The 27,849-nt window shown below is 43.8% G+C and overlaps 1 protein-coding gene and 1 long non-coding RNA gene across 2 annotated transcripts in view; one reads left to right on the top strand and one right to left on the bottom strand.

The window, feature by feature from the left end:
• The window catches only part of LOC132525945 (uncharacterized), a 30,383-nt gene extending 18,248 nt beyond the window's left edge, over window positions 1-12,135 (bottom strand). Inside the window, exon 1 of the long non-coding RNA XR_009542411.1 lies at window positions 11,999-12,135. This is a non-coding gene — a long non-coding RNA (uncharacterized LOC132525945). The remainder of the gene's footprint in view (window positions 1-11,998) is intronic.
• On the top strand, window positions 6,089-25,763 carry CSRP3 (cysteine and glycine rich protein 3). Its single transcript, XM_060159531.1, has 6 exons — window positions 6,089-6,231; window positions 15,219-15,358; window positions 19,590-19,758; window positions 21,481-21,613; window positions 23,734-23,827; window positions 25,434-25,763. Exons 2-6 carry the CDS (start codon window positions 15,247-15,249, stop codon window positions 25,508-25,510), a joined length of 585 nt encoding a protein of 194 aa, XP_060015514.1. The 5' UTR covers window positions 6,089-6,231; window positions 15,219-15,246; the 3' UTR covers window positions 25,511-25,763.
• The last annotated feature ends 2,086 nt before the right edge of the window (window positions 25,764-27,849 follow it).

The following is a 27,849-nucleotide window of genomic DNA, read 5'->3' on the forward strand; positions in this document are numbered from 1 at the left end:
TGCCTATAGGTACCAACACAGAGGACACAAAGATGAAAAAGATGCTCTCTGTTCCCCTAAGGAGTTCACCATCTCATGAGCCAAAATGACATATGAAAAACCAGTCAAAATTCCTTGAAATGAGGAGTGTGAAAGGAGTGTTTGGGGGCCGGGCAGAGAGTGGTGCGTCCCACCTGGAAAGGGGTGGGTGAGGAGGCCTGCACTGAAGAGGCAGCATCTGAGCAGCTCATGGAAGGCCGAGGAAGATTCCATCGAGGGGGTAGGTTAAGGAGGGGGAGGACATTCCAGGCAGAGGATGGAGCATGAGCAAAGCAGAGAGGCATGAGAGGGCTGGCTATTTTTAGAGAACAGTGATTAGACTGGAGAGGCTGGAAGATAGAATAAAGGAAAGTGGGGCGGTGGGAGGAAAAGTTGGAAAGTTAATTTGGGGCAAGGAGGAGAAACCTGAATGCCATGTCAAAAGTTTTTAGTAAGATCACATAGTAAGGGGGCGCTCATGGGGGTCTTTAAGCTGGAAGCTGCCATCATAAGATCTGTGTTTCGAAAGACAGCTCTGGTAGCAGTGTGAGAGATGGAAGACAGGTGGGGAAAACTCAGCGGGAAGCTTCTGAAAAAGTCTAGGCAAGACATCTGAGCCAGGGCAATAAGAGGAGCAGGGATAAAAAGGACTGGATTCAAAAGAATTTCTGTTGTTGACACAGGTGAACAGTGATAGATGCTAGCCAACCCACGGAAACAGCTCCTAAGATGATCGCATTGATCCACTTTAGAACCTCCGTGAGTGGATTTGCGTTTGTCAATTTGCTGTCCCTGTGATACCCACTTAAGGGGTTTGCATGGCTTCAGGCTCCTCCTAGAGGCTTTGTCTTGGCTGAACAGCGAATGTAGAAACAGCCTCGACTGAACCCAAGGGACCACTGATGTACATAAAGCCCTGCTAATCTCTCAGGGCAAGATGAAGTTGAGGTGGTACTTTGGCTGCAGAGGCACTCTGACCTGTAGTGATTCTCAGACCTAGTGTCCTCTCTCCCAACTATGTAATGCCGACCAGATCACGTGAAACCTCCCTCAGGGCACTGGCTCTGGAGCAGAGAACTTGGTTCAAGTTCTGACTTCACCATTTACTGGCTGTGTGACCTCACCTCTCAAGCCAGGTTCTTCATCTGTAAAAAGGGAATAATAACACCTATATCCCCCCACTGCTTGAGAGAAACAGAGAGAAAGGGACAGAGAGAGGAGAGAGATCACATCTGAGAGAGAATCAAACACCTGATAATGCTTTTAAGCTGAAGGCATTATGTAAGAAATGCTGTCATCGCTGTAATCAGCAAGTGATGTATGGCCATAAGAACAAAGAGGCCAATACAAAAATCTGAATGACGCAAGTACATCAATTATTTGTTTCTCCAAGTCTCACTCCATTTCAGGGGGGACAAATACATATATATATATATATATATATATTTTAGCTCTTGGGGAAAAGGAACCATCTTAGTTCACTTAAGTGTTGCTTTGCTCATTTCTCTGCCTTTCACGGATGGGCCGCATGGCCAGGAGCAACCTTTGAATGGTAGTCTTAAATTAATTCTCTCTTTGAAATAACAGCCAATGACAAAATGTCAGACTACTGGTGCACAGAAATAGTGAAAAGCCCTAGTTACTCTAAGAATGTGGCTGACGTTGAATACATTATAGTCCAATTATGTTTCTTTTCAGAGGGGTTTGGATGAGCAGATGAAAGCTGAGATTCCCAGGCCTGTAAATTCTTCGACAGCATATTCCCTCTTAGTATGGCATGGTTTAGAGCAGTGGTTTCCAAAGTGGAAGGGGGCACCAGCATCCTAGAGAGCATGTGAAATAATACTAGAGCATGAGAAAAAGAATTAGAACTTTTATTACATTTATTTTTATCTTTTTTAGTGCGTAGCATGGAGTGTGTTTTATAGCGTATATTACAGTAATGTTTATAATTTACATATATATGTACATACATATGTGTGTTGTGTGTGTATGTGTAAACAAAAATGTTTACCGAGGGGACAGCGGTCAAATGAATTTGGGAATCAATGTTGTAGAAGGGATTTGAAGTTCAATCTGGGTTTGAATTTCCCTGTCTCCTTAGTCATCTGTGTTTCCCAATGACTCTCCAGTTTTTAGTTATCCTAGGAGAACGGAGCGGGTAAAGCAGCGTATTCTAGTCCTGACATTGCCACCGGCTCACTGTTGACTTAAGTATGTGGCCTTGGGGTAATTACTTAGTTTTCAAGAACTGTATTTATTTCATTCCTCACTCATACAATGGGTATAATAGTATCTTCTTTACAAAGTCATTGAGAGAATTAAATAGAATAAAGTTTATTCTGATTTGGGTATAAAGACAGTGTTTTAAGGCGTGTGTTTAATATCATCGTCCCTTCTTACTCTCTCGCCTGATCTTCTTTGTGTCCTATGTTTCACAACAGCTGACTCATTTATGGCTATTCTTGGGGAACAATGGGGCAGAAACAGTGGGTTCTAGTCCTAATATTACCATTCACTCACTGTTGAGTGAATACTCAACTAGTATTCATTGAACACCCTGCCATGTCCCCAACACATGCTTAACATTATCTATTCCTGATAGAATCCAAAAGGCATGTGCATCATTTTTCAGATGAAGCCGCTCTATAGCAGTGCTAGTCAACAAACTTCTGCAATGATGGAAACACGCTATAGCTACGCTGTTCAAGGTGGATGTATGAGCCACAGTGGGTGGTAAGCACTTGGAATATGGCTGCTATGACTGAGGAACCGGATTTTTCATTTCATTTAATTTCAAATAATTTCAATTTAAATAGCCATATGTGACTATTGGCTACTGTATTGGACAGTACAACTGTAGAGATTGCTGAGCTAGCATTCACGTGTAAGGCAAAATTGAGACTGTTATAGGCTGAATTGTCTTCCCCAAATCGTATGTCGAAGTCCTAACCCCTGGTACCTCAGAATGAGACTGTATTTGAAAATAGGGCCTTTAAAAGTAAAATGAGGTCATATGACTGGGCCCTAATCCAATATGACTGGTGACTGGTATCCTTATAAAAAGAGGAGATTAGAACACAGACACACACGGCAGAAGACCATCTGAAAACATGTGAAGAAGATGGCCATCTACAAGCCAAGGAGAGAGGCCTCAGAAGATACCAACCCTGCTGACACCTTGATCTTAGACTGCTAGCTCCAGAATTGTGAGAAAATAAACGTCTGTTGTTTAAGCCACCCAGTGTATGGTATTTGTTACGGCAGTTCTAGCAAACTAATATAAAGACCTTTTCACTTCTAGTTCACTTACAACAGACTTTCTCAATAAATTCATCAAGAATACATTCTATCACTCACACACACACAAACAACACAATACACAGAGTTACAAAAGTAAGATACAAAAAATATATAAGTAACAGTAGTTGAATGAAGAAAGCAGTAAATTTATAATTAGGGTTTTTTTTGTTATTTTTTAATAGATCTTTATTGGAGTATAATTGCTTCACAATACTGTGATAGTTTCTGTTGTACACCAAAGTGAATCAGCCATATGCATACACATGTCCCCATATCCCCTCCCTCTTGAGTCTCCCTCTCATCCTCCCTATTCCACCCCTCTAGGTCATCGCAAAGCACCGAGCTGATCTCCCTGGGCTATGCTGCTGCTTCCCACTGGCTATTTTACATTCAGTAGTGTATATATGTTGATGTTACTCTCCTTTAGCCCCAACTTCCCCCTCCCACCCCATGTCCTCAAGTCCATTCTCTATGTCTACATCTTTATTCCTTCCCTGCAACTAGGTTCATCAGTACCTGTTTTGTTTTGTTTTTTTAGATTCCATATGTATATGTTAGCATACGGTATTTGTTTTTCTCTTTCTGACTTACTTCACTCTGTATGACAGACTCTAGGTTCATCCACCTCACTAAATATAACTCAATTTCATTTCACTTTTTTTAAAAGCAATTCTTTATTTACTTATTTATTTGGCATAGCTGCTCTGCAGCATGTGGGATCTTCCCAGACCAGGGCTCAAACCCATGTCCCCTGCATTGGCAGGTGGATTCTTAACCACTGCTCCACCGGGGAAGTCCCTTGTTTCTTTTTATGGCTGAGTAATATTCCATTGTATATATGTGCCACTTAGTTTCTCATCTCATAGAAGAAATAAAATATGGCTACCAGTTAAATCTATATCTATCTATCTGTGCATAGCTTTTAAATTAGAGGAAGAGGATCATTTCTAAGTCATAAAAGAAAACATGACAAGGAAAACTATTAAATCTAATAAAAGTCCAGAAAAGAAAAAAGAAACATTATTTAAAAAAAAAAAGATGAAAGGAATAAGCCCATATATATCAAAAATCACAATAAATGTGACTAAAGTATCCTTTTAAAAGGTGACTCAAGTTATGTAAAACCCAAAATATTGTCACGTGTTAACTCTGGGAAAGAAAGTAGGATTGTGGGAGGGAACTTTTACAATTTACTGTAAATACATCTTTATCATTTAGTCTTTCACGATAAAAATGCATTCCTGTATTACTTGTATAATCAGACAACATTTTTTTAAAGGTCAGAAACATTAGAGTCAAACCCAGATTTTCTGGCTCCAGAAATAATTCTACTATACACATTGCATTTCCCCTTAAGGGAACTAAACCCCTTCTTTGGGCCTTAACATCTGTACTATAAAATGAAAGTTGTGGGCTACATTTGTGACTTTCAAATTTTGTCTCAAAAAAGTATTTTAGAAGCCACTTTGGGGGTTCCAAGAAAGGCTATGTGAGTAGACCACCTATTCATTATAATAGACCACCTATTTATTTCAAGCAGTGAATTTCCTCTTTTATTTGCTTTATATATCAATGTTCCATTTAAGACTATTTATAGAAAATAGTATTATCATTCTAAAAAAAAGTTTGAAAGCTGCTATCCTGGAAGACTTCTAAAGTACCTTCTAACTTTAACATTCTAGAGTATTCGCCATTTCCCCATTTCTACAACAAATACACTTCTGCATGAAAACATAGACTAGGAAAATCTCATATTAGGTTTTTGCTGTGTTCATATTCGTGAAATTAGCACAACCTTCTTTACAGTTATTTCCATCACTCAACCAACTGCTTTGTGGTTATGTAATGAACAGGCTAATATGGCTGATTTGAAGGGCTGGATTTCATATCCCTCTCGGTTGGGTATTACCTACACCTAACCTCAACAGCTAGGTCAACACTAGTGGCAACTGCCTTCCCCTAAGAGACAGATAACCTGGATTTTCATCTGGGACCTACCAAGACTCATTGTTTGGCCTTTAGCAAGTTATGTACCTCAGTTTCCTCAGCCATAACATGAAGAATTGGTCTAGTAAGTCTCTGAACTTCTTGCCAGCTATCAAATTCTATAATTTATATGAGTCCTTGATGCTTGATCAAAATATATGCGCATTTCAGGCAAAGAGAAATGAGACCTCCAAAAACAATGTGGCTTCAGAGAGACTTACCAAGACTTGTAAATAGGATGCACAGCCGTGTTAAATTCTTAAGCAGAAAAAGATAACAAAGTAACTCAAACCTTTGGAAAGAAAGGTTTTCTTCATAGGATAGCGGGCCATGAAGTGACAGGACCCTAATGATTAACTGACCTTTTTTTCCCAAGCTCCTTTGAAGAGATTATCTAACTATCATTTCAGACAACCATGACTCCTATTTTTAGCTCTGAGTTTTCTTCACGAGCACAGTGACCTGCGTCTCAGAGTTACAAAGGGCTCCCAGATATGGTTCATGATTCATATGCAGGTACCTTGCATTGACTTCCAGGAAGGTTAGGGGGGTAGGAGCCAGGAAAAATGATTTTAGGTGTAAAACCTTTCTTTGCTCTTGTTCCTTTTCCCACCACTTGATCAGAAACGCACACTCCACGAATTGATCCCTTGGCGCCATAGGCGATTGGCAATTAAAACAGAACCCAAGAGATACTGTTCTCCAAGGGCCTCGCAGCTGGTGTGGGCGGGACGACACTCAGGGCTTTGGTCACCGGCTATTTCCAGCCTCTGATAGCAGTTGTGTTACTCATGTCTCATTCACCCTCTCCCCTCGGCCTCCCTCCCCTCCCCTCCGCAGGCCAAGGCTGGTGACAGCCCCCATATATTTAAAGAGGACGTGAGCCCCCTTAGGCAGTTGAGCCGACAGAGACCGCACAGGCAGGTGAGTGGAGCGAAGGGCATCAGGGCTGGGGGTGGGCTGGCCTGGTGGCCAGCTGGGACTCGGAAGGGTCCCGTAGAGCAAGGGTGTGTTTCACGTCCCAAGTACCAGCATCCACTCTGGTTCTGTGTGAGGAGGCTCAAGTTATGCTTGATTCTGGGTGGACCTAGTTGTCTAGAACATTCCTAAAAGGGTGATTAGCATTTGGGGGCTCAAGGAAAATCCACAGAGAAAGAGTAAGGGATTATTTTCGGTCTAAAACTATTTCCATTATTCATGGAATAATGTTTCTTATCGTCTTAGTCAAAAGACCTGCATTCTAGTCCTAGGACCACGTAAATGAAAGGATGCGTGACTTTGAGAAAGTTCCTGCCCTCAGGGTCTTGGTCTCCTCTGCAATGATGGATGTGGACGTGGTGACAGTTTTCTAAACTGTAAAGCACTGCACAGTTACAAAGTGGTTGCAATACATACGATACAGCAGAAGCCAGCTTTCCAATGCGCAAAATACAAGGATTTGTTCTTTTGAAAGGTGTGGGTGAATGACTCATGTCTATATTTCACCTTACCCTGTCTCTCACATAGGTAATACTCAATGGAGTTGTTGATTTAAAATTGATTTTATATCCCAAGGATGTTCAGCAACTGGCTTGCTTTTAATAATTTGAAACTAATCAAAGCAAGACCCAAAACAGACATTGCTGTATTGAAAACCCATTAAAAGCTCTGTTTACCGGGAAGATAATTCCAAGCTGGGGCTGAGGGGTGATTCCCAGTGTTTCCTCTAGGTTTCAGTAAAGGACTTTTTTTTTTTTTTTTTTTTACATCCCAGTGAATGACAGGCATGAGTGTGACTGATAATAAGAAGTGGTTTTAAACAATAGTCTGAGTGGAGCTGCTGCCTTCAGATCAAAGCCACTGCCTCTAATTTCTGTTCCCTTCACTGAGCTGGGGAAGTGACTCCCCAAGAAGGAGGGGTTGGGGAACAGGTCTGAGGAATCTTGTCTCTCTGCAGTACAACTCAATGCAATTCAATGAGCTTGTACTGCCCATCTCATGTGTCGGAACTGGTGTGAAGTAGAGGCATCACTAATGCAGGGAAGGTTGGGCATCAACATGGACAGGACAAGAAAATAGGGAAGAACCTGTGTCCTCAGTTGACTTTTGGGACTGAATCTCAATGCTGGGTACATCCAATTCATTACAATTTATGTAAAACTGCTTTCTGATCCAGAAAATGTCCGGGATTCTTCTGGCTTGGCTTTGGTTCCATTCTGAACAACTCAGTCATTAAAATGAGCCCAGGGGACTTCCCTGTGAGTCCAGTGGTTCAGATGCTGCGCTTCCACTGCAGGGAGCGTGGGTTCAATCCCTGGTCGGGGAACTAAGATCCCTCACGCCAAACGGCACGGTCAAAAAACATAAAAAAATAAAATGAGCCCTGGCTGTTGGCAGAGCGTACAGCCGACCCTCATGCTCAGCGCCCTCTCAGCGGGCAGACAGGTGCTCTGCAGCCCCTGCACAAGCCGTCCATTGGAGATGGAGGGGGCAGGCCAGGGAGCGGGGGGAGAGAGAAGGAAAGAGCAAACAGGGTCCTTCAACAGGCAAATTGCCATGGACTTCTTGGAAGAAGTGGAGACAGACTCTCAGTAGAATACAAATTCAGAAATCCTGGGAACTTGAAGAAGGAAATAGGAGAAAGCAAAGAGCATCAGTCATAGAGGCAGTTCAAATTCTAGCTCTGAGCATCACTGCTCTGAGTTTCCATTTCTGAGCAGTAAAATTAAAGTAAGGTCACCTATCCCAAAGGGATTTGTTAGAATCAAATGGGATAAAGTATAAGAAAGTACTTTGTAAGTCTAATAAAACTGTACAAATATTCAAGGCCTTGGAGAAAAGGCACAGGGCCAAACCTGATGGGCTGCAGGAGGATCTCCTGCTAAGTACAAATGTGATGATAAAAGTCCAGAGGTCAGAGCAAATAACAAGCTGACCAGGAGTTAGAAGATGATTAATTTGTTTTACAAGAGGAAGGACACAGACAAGGAATATAATACACAGGGAATATAACTCCTGAGGCAGGCAAACTTCCAATCATAACTGTGCCACTCAGATGTCTGGGAATACTATATCCAGAGTTGGCCTTCATGGCCAAAGAGAAATGTGATGCCTTCAAATGCGAAAAACTTCAGTTATTCATCACAATGAAGGAATTCAGGAGAAGAGACAATAATTGTCTTATTACTGGGACCAAGGAAGATGGAAGCTTCGGAGCCTCATCACGGACCTCATCATGGGAAAGCGTAGATCGTGATTTGTTGGTCGTTTACTACCCTGTGCAAGCTCAGAACAAAATTAGCCTATTTAACTGTCACCAAAAGTCCTGCAAGAAGTCATTCTTCAGAGGAAGTAACGAAAGTTCAAAGAAGCAAAGTAATTACTCAGGATCACACGGCTAGGAAGTGGCAGAGCCAGGATGTAAACCAGGGTGCAACGTGGTCTTAAAAACAAATTATAAAGGCCAGGATGGAACAAAGTGAGTTTCTGAGAGTAAAAGTCAGCCACACCTCAGAGATAATTTCAGGAAAGATATAATATGACCTGTGCATTACAGCCTTAGTTTAAGGGGCAGGTGTGTCTACTCTGAATTTTAAAGGGATGAGAGCTGGGTTTATTTCTGTGCTGGGATTAAGCAACCTATCTCCCCAGGCTTTGTGAAAGGGCCTCTGGAAGGGGGACTTCATATATCTGTTCAGAAGCTTAGGAGGAAGCCGCTGACCTTGAATGTCCTACACCGGGGAGCTGAAGGCCATGGTCTCCCTGGGCCACAGTGACTCTGTTTGGGTTCACTGCTTCCCTTCAAAGTCCAGAGCACCAGAGAGGTCAGCTGGTGGTAGGCACCAGAGCTGCCAAAGTGAGGAAGCGGGTGTCCCGGGGCACAGGCTCAGGACCCTGCCTGATGTGCCGTCCCTGGTGCCAGGCACCCCGATCCCCCCAAGGAGGCTGACTCTTTCCCTGGCCTGGCTGCATCTGTTCTTGGGTACAGCACACTCTCAAGGCTGAGACACAGAGTTGGTTCACAGTCTGAAGAGAAGGGCCATGGAGGAGTTGGAAAGATTTACTTGTTTTAAGAAAATGGATTTTAAAACCATTTTGGAGATAAAATAATAACAGTAATAATGAAAGCAACTAAAATTATTAAACACCTGCTACGTATAAGCATTGATGTGTAATATGTTAGCTATTATTATTATCTCACTTAACTGAAAACAACCTTCTAAGGCAAGTCTTCTCATTCTCTCTTTATGTGCATGATGACATGGGCTCAAAGATTTTAAGTAATTTGCCCGTGGTTGAACAGATAGTGTTTTTTGTTTTTGTTTTTGTTTTGCGGTACGTGGGCCTCTCACTGCTGTGGCCTCTCCCGTTGCGGAGCACAGCCTCCAGATGTGCAGGTTCAGCGGCCATGGCTCACGGGCCCACCCGCTCCGCGGCATGTGGGATCTTCCCGGACCGGGGCACGAACCCGTGTCCCCTGCATCGGTAGGCAGACTCTCAACCACTGCGCCACCAGGGAAGCCCCAGATAGTGTTTTTTGAAACCTGGCTTGGTTCTTTCCAAAGCCCTTCTTTCCCCACATCATCTGTTCTACCTGGATTAAGAGACTAGATAAGAGGCAGGGTTTGAGAGGAGACACTACTGGGCAGCTTTTCTGCAAGGTGAGGCTCTAGTCAGTGATCAGATCCCTAAACCTGTCTCAGGGCTCGAAGGACCCTTGAAGGGGGCTTCACTACATTACAGCCACTTGGACACCCATCCCCTGCCAGGCTAAATCAATAGTGAGAAAGAACTCTCCAGTCCCAAAGGAGCCCCTTCCATGTGTGAAGAGCACTGACTCTGAGAAAGTCTTTTATTTTACTGAACTGAATTCCGCCTCCCCCTTTTACTCCCACCCATGAGTATTCTCTCTGTCCCATGGAGAGACAATGGGTCAATCAGATCCCAATTCCCATCAGCTGGGAAGGTTGGTTAATGGAGGTACTGACCCTTGTCCCCTCTCGAGCGTGTTGTAAGCAGGAACACGGGACACAGAACCAGCTTAAACTGGGGTTTGAATTGTGGTTCTGCCGCTTACTGGTGGTAGGACCTCAGACAAGTCACTTAAGCCCTCTGATCCTCATTTTTCTCATCTGCAAAATGGGGATAACAAAATTTGCTACGCAGGGCTGTTGTATTTAAGGATAGTATAGCTATAGCAACTGATACACAGTAAACAATAAACAGAAGCTAATGTTAACATAAGAACACAGTTTTGGAGTCAGAGCGACCTAAATTCCAACCTAGCCATGTGACACACACTAGCCACGTGACCTTGGGCAATGTAATTTCCCTGAGATTCCATGTCTCCATCTCTAAAGTGAATGTTAAAGCACCTACCTTGAAGGGTTGTTGTGAAGCTTAAATGAGATTTACCACAGGGCCTGGCCCAAAGGCTGGGCATCAGACGCCATGGCTTTAATAACAATATTATTATATTAGTAATAATTGTGATTATCACTTAGATTCCAGATATGTGTTTCTATGATCCAAAATCTTTGCTTCAGTCAGTGTAGACAATTTAACTCACTATGTGGAATCAGGCACCTAATAGGACAACCAAATAAACCAACACTGAGATGAAAACAGCATTGTCGCTGGAGGTCTCTGCTCAAAGCCATAGCCTAAGGTTCCCTCCCTGGTTCTTTAATGGACCCCTAACAAAGAAAGAACAGAATCACTGAGCACCCATTTTATCTACACCACCCACTTTTGCCCTAAGGTATCACCTTTCAGCTCCACAGTTGGTAGTTTAAAAAAAGAAAAACAGAGTGTTGGATTAGGAAGAATGTGCCCAAGTTACACAGTACAGTTATACTTTTAAAAACTCAGACTGAAACGTGACAACTTAGAGTTGTGGCAGAACTCATTAGCTCTTACGTTTTATAACATTCTGCGGTTTACAAAGTGATTTTACTCACACGAACAGCTACCGTCCTCCCAGCAATAGTGAAATAGATGGGACTAGTATGCCTGTTTTATAGAGAGGATATTGAAGTTCAGAGAGCCTGCATGGTTTTCTCAGATCACACAGCTTTGAAGAGGCAAGACAGAACTAGAACTCTGGCCTCCTGCATCTGGTTTACAGCCTTCTCCAGCCCCTACTATAGCACATTCCCAGTATAATCTCTTCCACAGCACTACTCGTTACGAAATCCGCCCAGGTAAGCCTCTCACTGGGATCTGGTATCTAAAAGTCTGGAGTCCACCCTCTCCCTAGTTGACATCACAGGGTCCTGCATTCCGTTTCATCCTCCTAAATTCGACTGTCCCCCCTTTCAGTCCTGACACACGACTTTGTGACAACACAGCCATCTCTGGGACTGGTCCAGGGAGTAGTGCCAGGTGATGTGATGGAGACTGTGATCCAGGTGACAAATGGGGCTGAGTGACGGGCAAGCCTATATTTGGTGTCCCACCTTCAATGACCCTTGCCTGTGTCAGGCAACGCTGATAAACAAATGGCCCACCCCTTGGTATCTTGCCTGCGTAAACTCGCATTCCAGGCCTGGCTAGGGGAGTGTTGAGACACAGGAATTCCAAAGCAATGCAGGAGGCTGAGAAGGTTAGATATGTAAGCCAGGACCTACGTGTGCTTTCAAATCATAGTGACTTAATTAGCAGATCGGTGCTATTTGAGTAAACTGAAATAAAGTGAAGAACAATGACTTACCTTTGAACAGCTTCTCAGTGCTGCTTTGAATTCCATCATCTTTCCATGACCTTCACAGTGATCCTGTGAGGAAAGTGCAGGACATAATCGTCATTTTTGACCCACGTTAAGGCCGCAGGGTCAAGATTAGAACCTGTGTCTTCCAATTCAGGATGCTTTACAACACACGCTGCCTTTTGGCCTTTGAGCATCTGAAGAAGAAATCAGAGACATCGTCTGTGTTAGGCCCCCATAGCTACATTTCCATCTTTAGAAGTGCAACTGAGCACCTGTTTAATTGAATGCTTATGGATTTCTATTTTGAGTTTCAAGTCCTGATAAATGTACGTCAGATATTTATGGTCACTTAATAACAACCTGTGCCAGGCTCCATTACCTTGTGAAAAAGCTATTATCTGTAATCTTATACGCACTTTGGAAAGTATCATGTGTGGACAATTGCTGAATACACACACACACACACACACACACATACACACACACACACACACCCCTAAGAAGCATATCTCTTTCCCATTAACTTGCAGGACATGCCAATGAAATCTCCATTGAAGATCTGAAATGAGAAATTTGACCTGGGGTTGTTTTCATTGAAAATTTTCACATCATTAATTTCACAAGTGTCACTGTCACATTCCTGGATATATACTGCATTTCTCCTCTATTTTATATTATGTTGAAACTCAGGACCAAAATGAACACGAAGAAAATTATGATTCTACCCTTTTCCAAAAAAACATACCATCTTTAGTCAGAGAAAGGTGGATCTTGGAAAAAGAAGTTGGGTAAAAAATTCCCCCCAAATGTCACTTTTTATGCCTCATCTTGTTTGTACATGAGATGGCAATCTTGAAAATCTATTCTGCCCCTGAAAGTAAAAAATAAACAATTTGGGCTCTTTTAGGGCATATTATGTTCTCCATGCCTTTCTGTGTGCTCTTTTCTCTGCCTGAAATATCCTTTTCCCTTTTTTCTATCTGGTGAACTCTTATTCACCCTTCAAAACCCCATTTAGATGTGATGTTTTCTGTGATCCTCCAACAACTCACTGCTTTCCTCCCCAATCTAAATGTCGGTAGCCATGCCCTCCTTTGAGTTTGCATAGCACTTCTCATAAGCCTCTTTTCTGGTACAGAGTATTCTGGTTCCTGCCTATCTTTCTCACTAGAATGTAGGCTTCTCAAGGCTAGGGGACAGGACACAAATTACCCATTTTTATAAGCTTTCCTCTCCTTCATTCCTCACCGAGTAATTAGTGCAGTGTCTGACACATGATAGGTAGGTAGTAAATGCATGGTGATTAAATGAATAAATGAGTGAATGAATGCAGACTTGATCCCAAGCCTTTCAATTCAAAATCCATTACTCTTCCCATTAAACTAAGCAATCTGAACTATAGAAATAGTAGCACTAAATGTTTCCTTTTAAAAAACTTATTTCCTAAGATTTTACTGAATAAAAAGAAGAACCTCCTTCTCTGAGAAGGGTAGGATGTTCCTGGCTAACCTAACCTGCTTTTGGAAGCAGGAAAATCTCCTTGCAGGACATTTAGGTGGAGCGTTTCCCTTTGGTCCTAGTATCGGTTTCCATGGTCTGTTTGCTATTTACCTTCTGTTTCTTAGCAAAACCTGTCTTTCTTACGAGGCTGGGAGACACAATCCAGACCAGGTGACCCAGAAGGCTTAGTGTTAATTGCCAACTATTATAAGAAGGTGACTAGCTTCCCAGAAGGGAAAGAGAAGGTCAGAGGCAGCCACTTGGAATTGTCTGATAGTGCTTGGTGTCAATGACAAGATGAACACCAGGCTTCTTAGAAACCAAAGGATCTCAGAGAAAATTCAGCCCCCCCTGGGACTGGCAGGATTTCAGATTTCACTGAGTACTGATGACTTATTTTAGTTCCGCTCTGGGGAAACTGAAAACTGGATTCATACTTACAGACAGACACAGAGGAAAGAGAAAAAAGTTTCTTGATGTCCCTCCTTGCCTAGTATCTCTCAAACAGAATTCTCTAGTGGGGAGACAAGGATGGCCTGGGGCTGGCTATCAGCAGCTTCTGGCAGCAGAGGGTGCTTGAAGGTGTGCAAGGACCTGCAGGAGCATCACCTGTCCCTGTGAGCTCTGACGAGTACCTTCCTGCACATCCTCTGAACTCCACTGTGAAGCAACAAGGAAAAGAATGACCCTCTTCATATCATAGGTGGGAAAACAGAGGTAAATAGAAGCTCTGAAGTTCATCTCGATGCACATGGCAAGTTGCTGGTAGCCCCAAAAGCAGGAGGAGGCTTCCAAACCACCGATCTAGTGCAGTGCCAACATAGCTCATTGCCTGGGAAATGACATTTCTTAAAAAGGAATGAATGGATAGATGAAATAAATCTGAATAGAGTTTTTATATATTATGTATTTTTATCAGCAAGATGAGCCAAGGCTTTGCTAACCAAAGGATGGTGCCCTCCTAGCAGCAACAGCCCTGCCTGGAGTCTTAGAAGTGCAGAATTTCCTGCCTCTCCCCTGATCTACCAAACCAGAATCTGCATCTTAACAAGACCCAAGGTGACTCAAGAAGCGCTGAGCTAGATAAGAATACCATTTTCATAGGTTATTCCCACTTCTGATGGAATAATTTTTAAAACCCTAAGTGGAAGAAAATAACAATACCGAATATTTGCATACAATTTCAGATACACAAAACTAGCTTATCCATTCCTTCTAAGGACCCTGTGAGGTACACAGGAGCAGGGGCTATTGAAATTTAACAAAAGAGGAAACTGAGTCCCCAAGGGGTAAAGTGACTTGCTCAGAGCTTGCTCTGAGTGTCTGAGCTTATCCAGTGACTTACACACAATAACCATTTGCTGAAGGAATGAATGAACCACCAACAAACTGGGGCTGGATCCTGGCCTTCAGACCACAGCACTACTAGGGATTGGTTCACTCTTTTTTTTAAAAATTTTTATTGGAGTATAGTTGATTTACAGTTTTGTGTTACTTTCTGCTGTACAGCAAAGTGAATCAGTTATACATATACATATATCCACTCTTTTTTAGATTCTTTTCCCATATAGGCCATTACAGCGTACTGAGTACAGTTCCCTGTGCTATACAGTAGGTCCTTATTAGTTACCTATTTTATATATATTAGTGTGTATATGTCGATTGGGATTGGCTCACTCTGGAGGTTGCCTAAATTTAGGGTATTTGCTTTATGTCCTGTTAGACTTGACCTTGACCAGAGAGTCTTCAAGATGCCAAACTGGGGCGGAGGAGCGAAATGCGGAGCCTGCGGAAAGACCGTCTACCATGCGGAAGAAATCCAGTGCAACGGAAGGAGTTTCCACAAGACCTGTTTCCACTGCAGTGAGTTGGGTGAACGCCATGACGGCCCCTCAGCACTTCGAAGTTCACACTTAGTCACAGATACTGTGTATCAGTAGTTCTCAGAGTATGGTCTGGGGACCAGCAACATCAGCATCCCCTGGGAACTTGTTAGGAATATCACTTTGGGGCCCCACCTACAGAAGGGATGGTGCTCTCCTGAGCACCCCCTCTCCAACCACTTGTCCAGCTCAGAGGCCGTTTCCCTGAAGCTCAAAGTCAGAACAAGCTCCCAGTGGTAAAAACTTGACCCAGTGGCGACATTTACAAAGTGTGACTTGACAGAGTAAGAAAGCCATCACTTATCTGCAGCCAGGATGGACTTGGCTTGATGTGCTGTCCCCACAGGCCAGCGGTCACCGAAGCCAGCTGCAACTGGTCTTTCCTAAGAAAGAACCTGTGTCAGGCTGGGGGGCAACAGATGACAATTCTGGAAGCGTCGGAAAGGGAAGCGTTTGGGGCACCATCAACTTGACAAGGGGAATCTTTACCGTCCCCTGCTGGACACAGTTTCACAAATGTCAAAACTAGGGGGGCATTTAAAACCCCGTGGTCCACCTGGGAGTCAGGCTCTACCCAACTCATGTGACTTTGGACAAGTCATTTCTCGTCTCTAAGCCTGGGTCACTGGCATCTGCAGCAGAGCCAGGAGCAGAGTCTGTACCTTCAGATTCCCAGTCCAGTCTCTTCAACACGACTGCATTCTAGAGTTTCCTAGCAGCTTAATCCTATTTTAGGAGAGCAGTTCTGTCTTGGCCACTTGCCTTCTTTGCTCCCCTCCAGTAGGTCTGGCTTAAGGGTTAGCTTTACTGGACATTTCGCAGACGCGCGCTCCCCAACCCTTCGTGACCCATCCGCCCCCATGTCTCAGCCCAGCAGCCGCAAGGCATCACGTTGCCTCAAGCTGTTTCAAACAGAACTTCAAGGGTTGGGCTCCATCTGTTAGGGCATGGAGACACTTCATCCTCCAGAAATAGTAGCACTTTCTCTGCTGCAGGAGTTTCCATTATCCCTTACCTCCCACAACAAACATAACTGTCACCAAGCAATAGGGGGAAACTGCTGTGAGTGATTGGGTGTGTGGATTTACTAATGTTTTAGGTTTTAATGATGCGTAATTCTTTTTAAGCCATCATACACATTCATCAGGTTCACCACTATCATCACAATGATCCAGAGTCATTGCTCAAGAGAGTTCATTCCATAACCCTCTGGCTCTTGTCCAAATATAGCTAGTGCTCTTTAAAAAGAGTGGGGGAAAGGAATATTGGAAAGAACACTGGAGTTGGAGTGAAAATGACTAGGGTTTGAGTATGGGCTCTACCATGCACCTTAACTGTGTGACCTTGGGTAAGTCACCATTGTGAGCCTCAATTTCCCCATTTATAAAATAGAGATGGTTATACCTGCCACACAAGTTGTTGTAAGAAGAAAGCTGGGTTTCTTCATCTGAGATCCAGTTTTCTAGGCCTTTATTCTCCTTTCATCAACTTGGATGTCTGAGTGGGTACAGGCAACGGTGGGGATGCTTTCCATGGCGAGGGGTGTCTTGTTTTCCCACGCAGCAGGAGGATGCCCTGTTTAACGGAGCCATGGAAGAACGATGTGAGCATTTGCTGCTGCATCCCTTTCAACCCCTGGATATTCTTAGAACCTGTGGGTGGGATGGGGGTCTGAGCAGTACAGGTTTCTGCAGTGGTGGACAGAAGGATCCTGGAGAGGAGTGTGATTTTCTGTAGTATCGTCACAACAGTGGTCTGTCCACATGTCAACCTGTAGTTGCTGGAAATAGAGTTCAGAGAGGCAGAGTCTACCTTAGTTTGTCTCCTGGCCAGTGTTCTCCAAACTTCTATACAAATCTTAACCCCCCTACCAGTGCTGTCCAAAAGATATATAATGCAAACCACATATGGAAACTTAAATTTTCTAGTAAACTTATTTTTTAAAATGTGAAAAGGAACAGGTGAAATTAATTTTAAAACATTTAACCCAATATATCAAAAAATTGTAATTTCAACATGTCACCAATATACGCATTATAACATCATGTGGCGGGTGAGTGGCTATGGTATTACACAGCACAGCTCTGCTGTGCCTGTGTGTGTGAAAGCTAGTCAGAAGCCAGGGAGTGGCTATAGAATTGGCCAGGACAAGACAAGGTATAGGCAGTCCTGGAATGATGGGAATGAGCACTGGAGTAGGAGTCAAAGGACCTGAGGCCAGTCATGGCTCTGCAATTTACCACTGTATAATCGTGGACAAGTCACTGATCTTCATTCACACATGCATGCATGCATTCATTCATTCATTCATTCACTCAACAAATGTTTACGGAGGACTAACTCTGGGCTAGGCTCTGTGCTACATTCTGGGGATATTAAAACTGTTTTGCCCTCAAAGAACTCAGAGTATAGAACACAAATGAATAGTCAACAAGTTGTTCTGAAAAAAAAAAACAAAGAAAACCAAGTTGTTCTGGAGATTAGTAACTGACAGCTACAGGAAGGGCAGAGACAGGTATATACCTTACATGCTCAAATATAAGGCAAATTCCCCCCAAAATTATTCCTCATAAAAAGGGTTTGCCTTGGCTTCAGAGTCTTATAAAGTCTCTCATGCTACAGGACAGTCTCTCAATTACTCCATTTATTTAAACTGTTTTTTAATAGAAATTCTTACAAACAATATTGACCTAATTATTTAATGAACTCCCATACGCCTGTTTCCCCAGCCACATAACCATCAACCTCTGGCCAATCCTACCTCATCTACAACCTTATCTTCTTCTCCCACTCTTGTATTCAATAACACTTTAAAAAAAAAAAAACCACTTGAGAAAGGCATATTAGCCTGAAACAACCTCATTCAAAGCTGGATGGCTTATAGAGGTCACTTGATGGGACTGTTTTTTTAAAAAGGAGGCAAATAAATTGAATGCCCATATATTATTATTCCTGTGGATATATGACCTCACTATTACAAGCACTAAGTAGCACCCTAAGCAATCTTTAAGGATCATCATTACAAAGCGATATAGCAAGGTATTAGGCTGTGGAGATCCTACATACTTTTTAATGCTGCCCTAATATTATTGCTAATAGGTACTTCTTGCTGAGATACAATTTCCAGGTGACAGCCTCCTTCTCAGGTAAACAGGGCTGCCTCTAAAAGACACAGACAGAAGTAGGGATGAGCTGCTCTGGAGAGCTGAGTCAGCTGCCTCAGAAAGACACTGTTGAGAAGGGAGATGCTGATGTTGAAGATGCAGAGGAATAATTTGGATACAATTGTTTCCTGAATTTGTGTCAGATTAGAAAAAAGTAACATCTCCAAATCCATATATTGTTGATCTATATTATTAAATTAAATGTTACAAGCAGATATTTGACACTTTCATTTATATCCTTAAACGTTTATTTATTCAAGTTGGCAAAAATTTTTCTATTAATAGAAAAATCTAATTAATAGAAGATTTTCTATTAATCTTCTCTTTGGAAAAATAGGGGATTGTCTTACATACGATGTATAATGTATATACACAACATGTGTATAATAACTATACTAGGGTAAAGTATGGGGGATACTTTACATTAGGTGATATACAGTAACCAAGGGGCTTGAGCCAATATAAGCCTAACAGCAGGTCTTCATTGCCTCCCCTGCTTCCAGAAGTGGATCAAAAGAAGTCTCAGCCCTAATTACCTCCTTGAATATCAAAGTGCTTTTCAAAATCCATTTTAAGTAGAGAAACTGCTCAATGCTGATTCTGATATGATTAAGAAAAAAATAAGTTCCTCCCCTGCCTCAGCCCCTCACCCCCTACTCACCCACACACAAATACACTCACACTTCCCGATGTCATTTGTGGTGAGACACTCAGGAGTGCATGTTGTCCCCATTCAGGGACAATATTCTTAGCTGGTCCAAGACCACACACCAGGTTCCAGTCCTGGCCTCCACCTCTTTCTAGCTGGGTACCACTGAAAACATTACTTCCCTTCTCTGTGCTCCAATTTCCTCATCTGTGAAACAGGACTGCCTTGGAATCTACCACTCAGGACAGATGCTCTGGTCAGGAATCAAAGTTGTGTTCTTGGCTGGTGGGGGGGGGGCCCTTGTGCTGAGTCCCTTGGCCCCAGTCAGGGTATTGGGGGTGCAGGGAAGGCGGGGAGGAATCTCAGTGCTAACCCCCTGACCATCCTTTCCTCAACAGTGGCCTGCAGGAAGGCTCTGGACAGCACCACAGTGGCAGCTCACGAGTCAGAGATCTACTGTAAGGTCTGCTATGGGCGCAAGTACGGCCCCAAGGGGATCGGGTATGGGCAAGGTGCCGGCTGCCTCAGCACGGACACGGGTGAACACCTGGGCCTCCAGTTCCAACAGTGAGTTACTGTCCCGCTTCTCCCAGCCCGTAGAGCCCCAGCTATCAGGACAGTTCATTCTGTTCCCAAGGCAACGTTTTCTGGAAGTGGGAGAATGGACTCTATTGCTGACTTGCCAACAATAGGAATACTCAGTCTGACCAAGTTCTAACAATGTGTCATCTCTCCGAAAACTCTCTTTAAATTATCTGCCTTTCAAAAGGGCAATTACTTTTACACCATGGCTCTTGGTTTGCATGTCAAGAGAAAACCCAGAATGTACAGATGTTCTATTGTTTGACCTTCGCAAAACTGCATGGAGTCTCTTTTCTTCCTCGTTGAGCATTTTTTGTGTAAATCACATAAATATGGCAGGGACGCAATGGCCATCCTCTGTGTGCTTGTCACTGAAAGATTTCTTCCCTTGGGTTGTAAGATAACTAACGTCTGCATCGCAGTGGGGAGTGGCTCTGTGGGGATGGGCTGTGCCTCAGAAGTAGACAATTATAACTTTCTGTAGGTCTCCCGTGCTGCCTGTTGCCAGTACAATGTTGAGGTTTCCCCAACATTATCCTAGGGAAGCCAGGATTTCACACTGTGCCACCTCCATCTACCAGTCTGCTCTACTTGATGATCATGCTGACCTCCAGCCCAAAACTGAATATATACACTGACAGTCACTGGCCTGCAGCTGCTGCCTGGCCAGCTGGTACCCGGGCTCAGCTCTGTGGCGGGACTGGCAGAAAGGCCCAGCCCAACTGAGGCAGTGTCCCCCAGAGAATAGTGAGAGCATCTGAAGAGTCATCTGGTCCCTTCCAAAGAGAGTAGCCCATGGTAGAGCCTGGAAAACTGCAGGGATGTGTGATTAGTCATATAAATTTTTCTCACTACTCAAGCCCAACTGGAGATGCTATTTTAAAAAGAAAGATGATACCAGCTGCATTCTCTGTCTCACATTACCCAAAGCTCACTCTTCTACGTTAGGGCTTTCCTGTGGTGCTGCACAGCCAGGAAGAGTCTGGAGACCTGGGTTTCATCCCAGCTCCACCAGTTATGAGCTGCTAACCTTGGGCACTTACCCCTCTGGCCCATGCTCTCCTCCAGCTAGCCCTGCCTCCTTTAGAGGGTTATGGTGAGGCTCAAATGATAAACGTACAAGGAAACGCCAAAAGATATGGAATCACAGGGTTATTATTGTGCCTCTTTCTTAGACTTTGCTCTCAAGAGGACAGGGGACCTTTGGATGCAGGGTGACAATTTGAACTGTGATAAGCATCAGCTCATTGGACTATGGTTTGTTTAGTATCAACTGTCAAGATCCCATCTTGCCCTGTAATATTTTTACTCATTTTGGAAAGCAGACCCGTGGGTTTCAAGATGGTATAGAAAACCCTAAACGAACAATCACAGCAATATAACAACAAGACAAGGGTAATTATACAAGCTAACATACGTGGAACACTTGTGAAGTGCTTTACAACAGAAAGGAAAGAGGTAAGTGAATTCTGGCTACCATTCCTCAGCCCTTACAACAGGCCAGGGAGGCACTGTTCTAAGTGCTTTACTCATGTGGCCTCATTTAACCTTCTCAACAACCTGTGAGGAAGGTACTTTGACTATCCCCACTTTCCAGATGAGGCATCTAAGGCACAGAGAAGTTAAGTAACTTGCTCAAAGTCACACAGCTAGTACTGTTTGCCAAGGGAAGTCTATAGGTTTCATTCATTTGTCAATTTCCACCAGGTCCCCAAAGCCGGCACGCTCTGCCACCACCAGCAACCCTTCCAAGTTCACTTCGAAGTTCGGAGAGTCGGAGAAGTGCCCTCGATGCAGAAAGTCAGTCTATGCTGCTGAGAAGGTGATGGGAGGTGGCAAGGTAAGGACTTCTATATGAGTCAGATGGGATGCTGGGAGGAATGAGAGAAGAAAGTAGGAACTGAGGGTGGGTGGAGGCCAGACCCTCCTTAACTCCCAGGAACCACTTAGGAGCCACCCATCCTTACCCGCTTTCCTGGGCTGTGACTGTCACCCTGCAGTGCCCTAGGAAACTGGAACTGGTGGATGGAATTTGATGCAATAAGCGTTAACCCACTAGGGGGAGGCACCCAGCTAGGAGCTCTGGAGAAACAAAGGCACACAGGCTCCCCTATCCTGTGTCCACAATCCTTCCAGAAAAGTGTCAGCCCTGGGAGCTGTCACCACTGCATAACTCAGCCTGATATTGGCATCACACTGATGCACACAGCAAACACCCCACAGCAGTGAGAAGCATCCTCGCTCACAAATGTCCTGGCAATAGGGAAAGTCATCTGATGTCTGAGACAGTAACACACACTTGTCTACAAGCTCCAGTTTCAGGCCTGAAGCCAGGGTGTTCACCAAAGGATCTGAGCCTGAAGAAAGACAAAAATCCTGTTTATATTAAGTAGGGGGAGGAAGCCCACAGAGAGTGTCTGACTCCAAATATAGGCGCAGTCTCCACCCCAGGACAGGCCATTTAAATACAGGTGAGGACCCTGGGCTGTGCCTAGAAGACACGCAGATATGAAGAAAGCAGACAGTCTTCTGGATGATCCAAGTCACACAACTCTCTTCCATCAGAAATACAGGGAGAGTATCAAAAAGGCCACAAATAATAAACGCTGGAGAGGGTGTGGAGAAAATGGATCCCTCCTACACTGCTGGGAGGAACGTAAACTGGTGCAGCCACTATGGAGAACAGTACGGAGGTTCCTTAAAACACTAAAAATAGAGTTACCATATGATCCAGCAATCCCATTCCTGAGTATGTGTCTGGAAAAGATGAAAATTCTAAGTCAAAAAGATACATGCACCCCAATGTTCATAGCAGCACTATTTACAATAGCCAAGACATGGAAGCAACCTAAATGTCCATCAACAGAGGAATGGATAAAGAATGTGGTGTATAGGGACTTCCCTGGTAGTCCGGTGGTTAAGACTCCATGCTTTCACTGCAGGGGGTGCAGGTTTAAGCCCTGGTCAAGGAACTAAGATCCCACATGCCACACAGTGTGGCCAAAAAAAATTTAAAAAAAGAATGTGGTGTATATAAATGTGTGTGTGCTATATATATGTGTGTGATATATATACCACACACACACACACACACACACACACACACACATACACACACAATGTAATATTACTCAGCCATAAAAAGAATGAAATAATGCCATTTACAGCAACATGGACGGACCTAGAGATGATTGTACTAAGTAAGTCAGACAAAGACAAATATCATATAACTTATAGTGGAATCTAAAAAAATGATACAAATGAAATTATTTACAAAACAGAAATAGAGTCACAGATATAGAAAACAAACTTATGGTTACCAAAAGGGAAGTGGGGGGTGGATAAATTAGGAGTTGGGGGTTAACGTATACACACGTTAAACATCAAGGACCTACCTACTGTATATCACAGGGAACTATATTCAGTATCTTATAATAACCTATAATGAAAAAGAATCTGAAAAAGCATATATATATATATATATATATATATATCACTTTGCTGTACACCCAAAACTACTACAACATTGTAAATCAACTATACTTCAATTAAAAACAAATACACAAAGAGTTAAAATGAAGTTGAATTCCCTGGATGATTGCCCACTTCTTCACCTTTCTTCTTTTTTCATTTTATATTCAATATGTTACCCACTGCCTCAAGTCCAAGTTCCCCTCTCTTCAGTATTTTGGATCTTCTAGAAATGGGAAGCCCTATTCTATTTAGTCTGTTCTGAAGGAATACATAGGGAAATCACCTTGATCTATTTGTTTTTAGGGGTCCTAAGAGTCGCTGGCCAAGCCCGTAGCCAGAATAATTATTCCGGGGGCCAATTAGGTGGGTGAACTGTTAAGACAAGGGCATGCCTTTACATGCTGCTGGTCAGGGGACTTAACACGGAAATAAATGCCCTGCCTGCCCTATTAAATATCCACCTGCCTGTTCTCCTGTGCCCTGCAGCCTTGGCACAAGACCTGTTTTCGCTGTGCTATCTGTGGGAAGAGTCTAGAGTCCACGAACGTTACTGACAAAGATGGGGAACTTTATTGCAAAGGTGAGTGGTTCCAGAGAAGACTCTCTTGAGATGTTTTCCCAGGGAGGGTTCTTGGCAGGGGAAGTTGTGTTCCTGCCCGAGAGGCTTGTGTCTGCCCGGAGGCATGGCTTCTCAGCCTGAGCCAGATTTGAGCTCACAGGATGGGGAGCAAAGCCACCTAAGGGAAAGTAACCTCCTGCCTGACCCAGCTCTGGTCCCCTCCATAGGGACATCTGGGGGGACCTGATACTTATAGATGCCCAGTGGTTCCTGAGCACCTGGGGGGAGAGAGGACAAGGAGGAAGCAGTGTCCTGACTGGCCTTGGAAGAGGCCTTAGGTCTGGACAAAAACATCACATTTCCTTTCAAAAACCTGAACACTCTGTCCATTTGACTGGCAGATAAGGGTGACAGCGTTGCGGGGTGCACGGATGAACTGTGTTCTGCCTCTCCTGAATTTATCAAGACACATCTATCTCCTCCCTCCCTCCCTCCCTTCCTTCTTTCCCAGCCCCCTTCCTTCCCTCCCTTGCTCTCTCCCTCCTTCCTTTCTGACATTTCTGTTTCTGACGTTGCACATCACTTCGTGATCACAGAAAGCGAACTGACAAGCTGGTTTCCCTTCTGGTCCTCACAGCTCTGCCCCTAACTGCCTCCATCATCCCTTTGTCTTGCAGAGAGGCAATAGAGGCTTAGCTCCTTCCTGATGCTACGAAGAAGAAGGGACACTTTAGGGCCAGGGCAATGTGTCCTCACCCTCAGAGCCTCTCCCAGGCCTTTTCTGTTTCTCAGCGGGGTCCTCCCACCCTTTCACTCAATGATGGTGCCTCAGGATCCCCAAATGTGTGTGTTAAGAGTTGGGGAGAGGCAAGGGGGAGGACGCTACTAATCAAGACTGTAGGTGGCCCAGCTTCTCCCAGGATGAGACAGGATGGAAACTGATGCACTATCTGACAGGGGCTGCCTTCTTCTGGCAGTAGAGGGTACAGAGGGTTCTCAGCATTCACAGGCTATAAAATTCTAAAATGCTGCCACAGCCAGTAAGGAGATCAACCTATAGAGAAATAATTGCATTCTCAAGTGGTACAAGCTCTAGTAGAGGATGCTACACAATGCAGGGCGCAAAAAGGGGCAAGTGATTGGCTGGGGGTGTCAGGAAAGCTTCTTAGAAGAGAAGCTTCCTCTGGGCCTTGAAGGGTGAACGTGGGTTTGGGAGGGGGCATTCCAGGAACAAGGAGCAGTGAGTGCAAAGGCACCAAGGCCAGGCCATCATGGCTCGTTCCAGGAACTGCAAGCAGTTGTGTGTATCTGAAGGGCAGGCAGGGAGGCGGAGGCGGAGGCGGAAGCAGGAGGGGATGAGGCTGGGCAGGCAGCCGGCAGCCAGATTATGTTGACTCAAATGAGAAAATGTCTCTGAACACACCTAGGGAATTGCAAACAAGTATAAACAGTTTTATTAGCAGATCTAAAATAAATACAGTTCAATGTGTTTGAAAGTTAACTTACAAACACATTTGTCAAAAGGATGCCTCTCCCAGGTAAAAGGACTGTGCTCAGACAGAGAGAACTGAAATGATGGTGCTGACCAACCCCTTCTCTCCCCTGTCCTCTTCTCTCTCGTTCACAGTTTGCTATGCCAAAAATTTTGGCCCTACAGGTATTGGGTTTGGGGGCCTTACACATCAAGTGGAAAAGAAAGAGTGAAAAGTGCACCGTTTCTCAGGTCTCTCATCGGCCTAAAGCACTTGCCAAGTATCCTACCCAGATGGAAACCCCTCCCCAAACATCCTTTTGTTGGTAGTTGGACAGTGTTTCTCTTCAGAAGTGATCACAGTCTTTACCTGAAGTTAGAAGAGATCTTTGGAAGAAAATTATTAAAAGTCTAATCCATAACAAATGCTTTATTATTTACGATACTTGGGGTGGGAGAGGCCATAAATAAAAGTTTAAGTGGTAACTTCTACGTCTCTGGATCTTTTCTTTCAAATAGGGGGAAATTTTCAAAAAAACAGAGAGATGGTTTAAAAAAAAAATTGTGCAGAGGATGTAATGAATTTTGGTGTCAGCTGTGGAAAGAGTGAGGAGGAGGAGGAAGCCACGGGCAAAGGGAAGGCGTCTTCTAGAATCTGTTGGCTAAGCTTCTTTCTAGTTAGCGCCAATGGAGAAGAAAACAGGGGGTCCCGGAGGAAACAAACAACATGGTAGCAAATTCTCAAAGGAAAATCAAACTAATAAAACTGTTGACGAGCTGATCCTTCTGTCCGTATCATGGGCTTTGCAATATTACACATTTCGTGAAAACTCAGAAATGGCAACAAAACGTGGAGTTTGCTTCTGTGTTATAAACAACATGAGGATGATCTCCTTTTATTCTGGGACAATTCCCTAAGGTTTAGCAATTGTCTTAAAACTTCTCCTCCATCAGATTGCCAGACTCACGAATGAAACGCAGCCAATTAAAAATGTCTTCCTCTGCCTCCTCGGCGAGATCTCAACGGCTCAAGCGTGTGTATTTTCTCGCCTCTGCTTTTAACAACCACGGCATTTCTCCCACCACCATGCACTTCTCCATTATTTGCAGAAAATGAGAGCAAATGAAAATCTATTGACAAAAATTGTGAAACACTTGACTAAACCGTGGCTTTTTCTATGCTCCAAGTCCCAAAAAGGTGTTCTTTAAAATGAGCGTTTATTCAGGGTTGCTTACTTGCTGTCACGGACAAGGCCTTGCACTGACTTCATTATTTATCTATCTATCTATTTTTTGATGCTCAAAATGCAATTACATTTAATCATTTTCTCTCTCTGATTGGCATTAATAGAATGGTTCAGAAAAAAAACAACAACAAAAAAACAGCTGGCAGAGGTTGTGTCCCATCCCACTTTCAAAGAGATAATATACAAATATGCTTTACTTGCCTAGAGACTCTCGCTGGGGTAATTCAGCCACTGAGTTCCACTCAAACGGCTTGAGGATGGAAATATTGTACATTCCACGTTCTCTGGGGAAGGAAGCCTAGGACAACGTATTTTTAATTTGCAAACCTTTTCCCAGAGCTATATAAGAGATCCCATCATTGTCGATCGAACAATTAATAACACCAGGGATGAAATGAATTAACTAAACCAAATCCCCTTTAACCTGCACCGACTTTAAAAGCAATATGCTACCTTGGCCCTTCACTAGGAAGTCCCCCACACTAGGGACTTCCAGGCTTGCTGAGGGGTAAGATACATGTGAAATGACTACCAGACAGTGCAACCTATTCCTCCACTGCAGTTCAGTTACCAGCCCCACTTACCACACACCCAGGAGACAAGCAAAAAACTTCAGTCATCCTTAGCTCTGCCCTCTCCCACATCCCCCCTTGCCTCACTCCCCAAGCCTCCCTGATTCTGACTCCTCCACGCCCACTCTTCGGTATGTGTATCAATCGGCTACGGCTGCCATAACAGAGTACCATGGAATAGGTGGCTTAAACAACACAAATTGTTTTTTCACAGTTCCGGAGCCTAGAAATCTGAGATAAAGGTGTCAGCAGGGTTGCTGTCTTCTGAAGTCTCTCCTTGGCTGGTAGACGGCTGCCTTCTCCCTGTGTCTTCACATGGTCTTCCCTTTCTGTATGTGTGTGTGTTGTAATTACCTCTTCTTACAAGGACACGAGTCATCCTGGATTAGGGACCACCTGAATCACCTCGTTTTAACTTAATTATCTCTGTAATACCCTATCTCCAATTATAGTCACATTCTGAGATACCGGGGGTTAGGACTTGGACATAGGAGTTTAGGGGTATAGGGGGGCACAGTTCTGCCCATAACAATATGTCATATAAGGACTTTCACGAATTGGTCTTGGACTTAACCCATTCAACTTAGCTTTAGACAATCTCTTCCATACAAGCCCCAGCTACATTCAAAGACCTGAAGCTTTCCAAATACTACAAGTACCCTCACCCCATCATGCTTCTGTGAATGCTATTTTTTTGCCTGGAATGTCAGGAAGATGGAATCTCCTCCCAACTCCTTAGCCTGGTGAACCCCT

This window comes from Lagenorhynchus albirostris, chromosome 9 (assembly GCF_949774975.1).
Source record: "Lagenorhynchus albirostris chromosome 9, mLagAlb1.1, whole genome shotgun sequence".
Taxonomy (NCBI): Eukaryota; Metazoa; Chordata; class Mammalia; order Artiodactyla; family Delphinidae; genus Lagenorhynchus; species Lagenorhynchus albirostris.

What these genes read in the sequence shown, in the direction of transcription:
- CSRP3 (XM_060159531.1), top strand. Translation starts at nt 15,247, where the DNA reads ATGCCAAACTGGGGCGGAGGAGCGAAATGCGGAGCCTGCGGAAAGACC. An exon ending in CTGGGCCTCCAGTTCCAACA is followed by an intron (nt 19,759 to 21,480) that starts GTGAGTTACTGT and finishes AATTTCCACCAG; the next exon opens with GTCCCCAAAGCCGGCACGCT. An exon ending in TGGGGAACTTTATTGCAAAG is followed by an intron (nt 23,828 to 25,433) that starts GTGAGTGGTTCC and finishes TCTCGTTCACAG; the next exon opens with TTTGCTATGCCAAAAATTTT.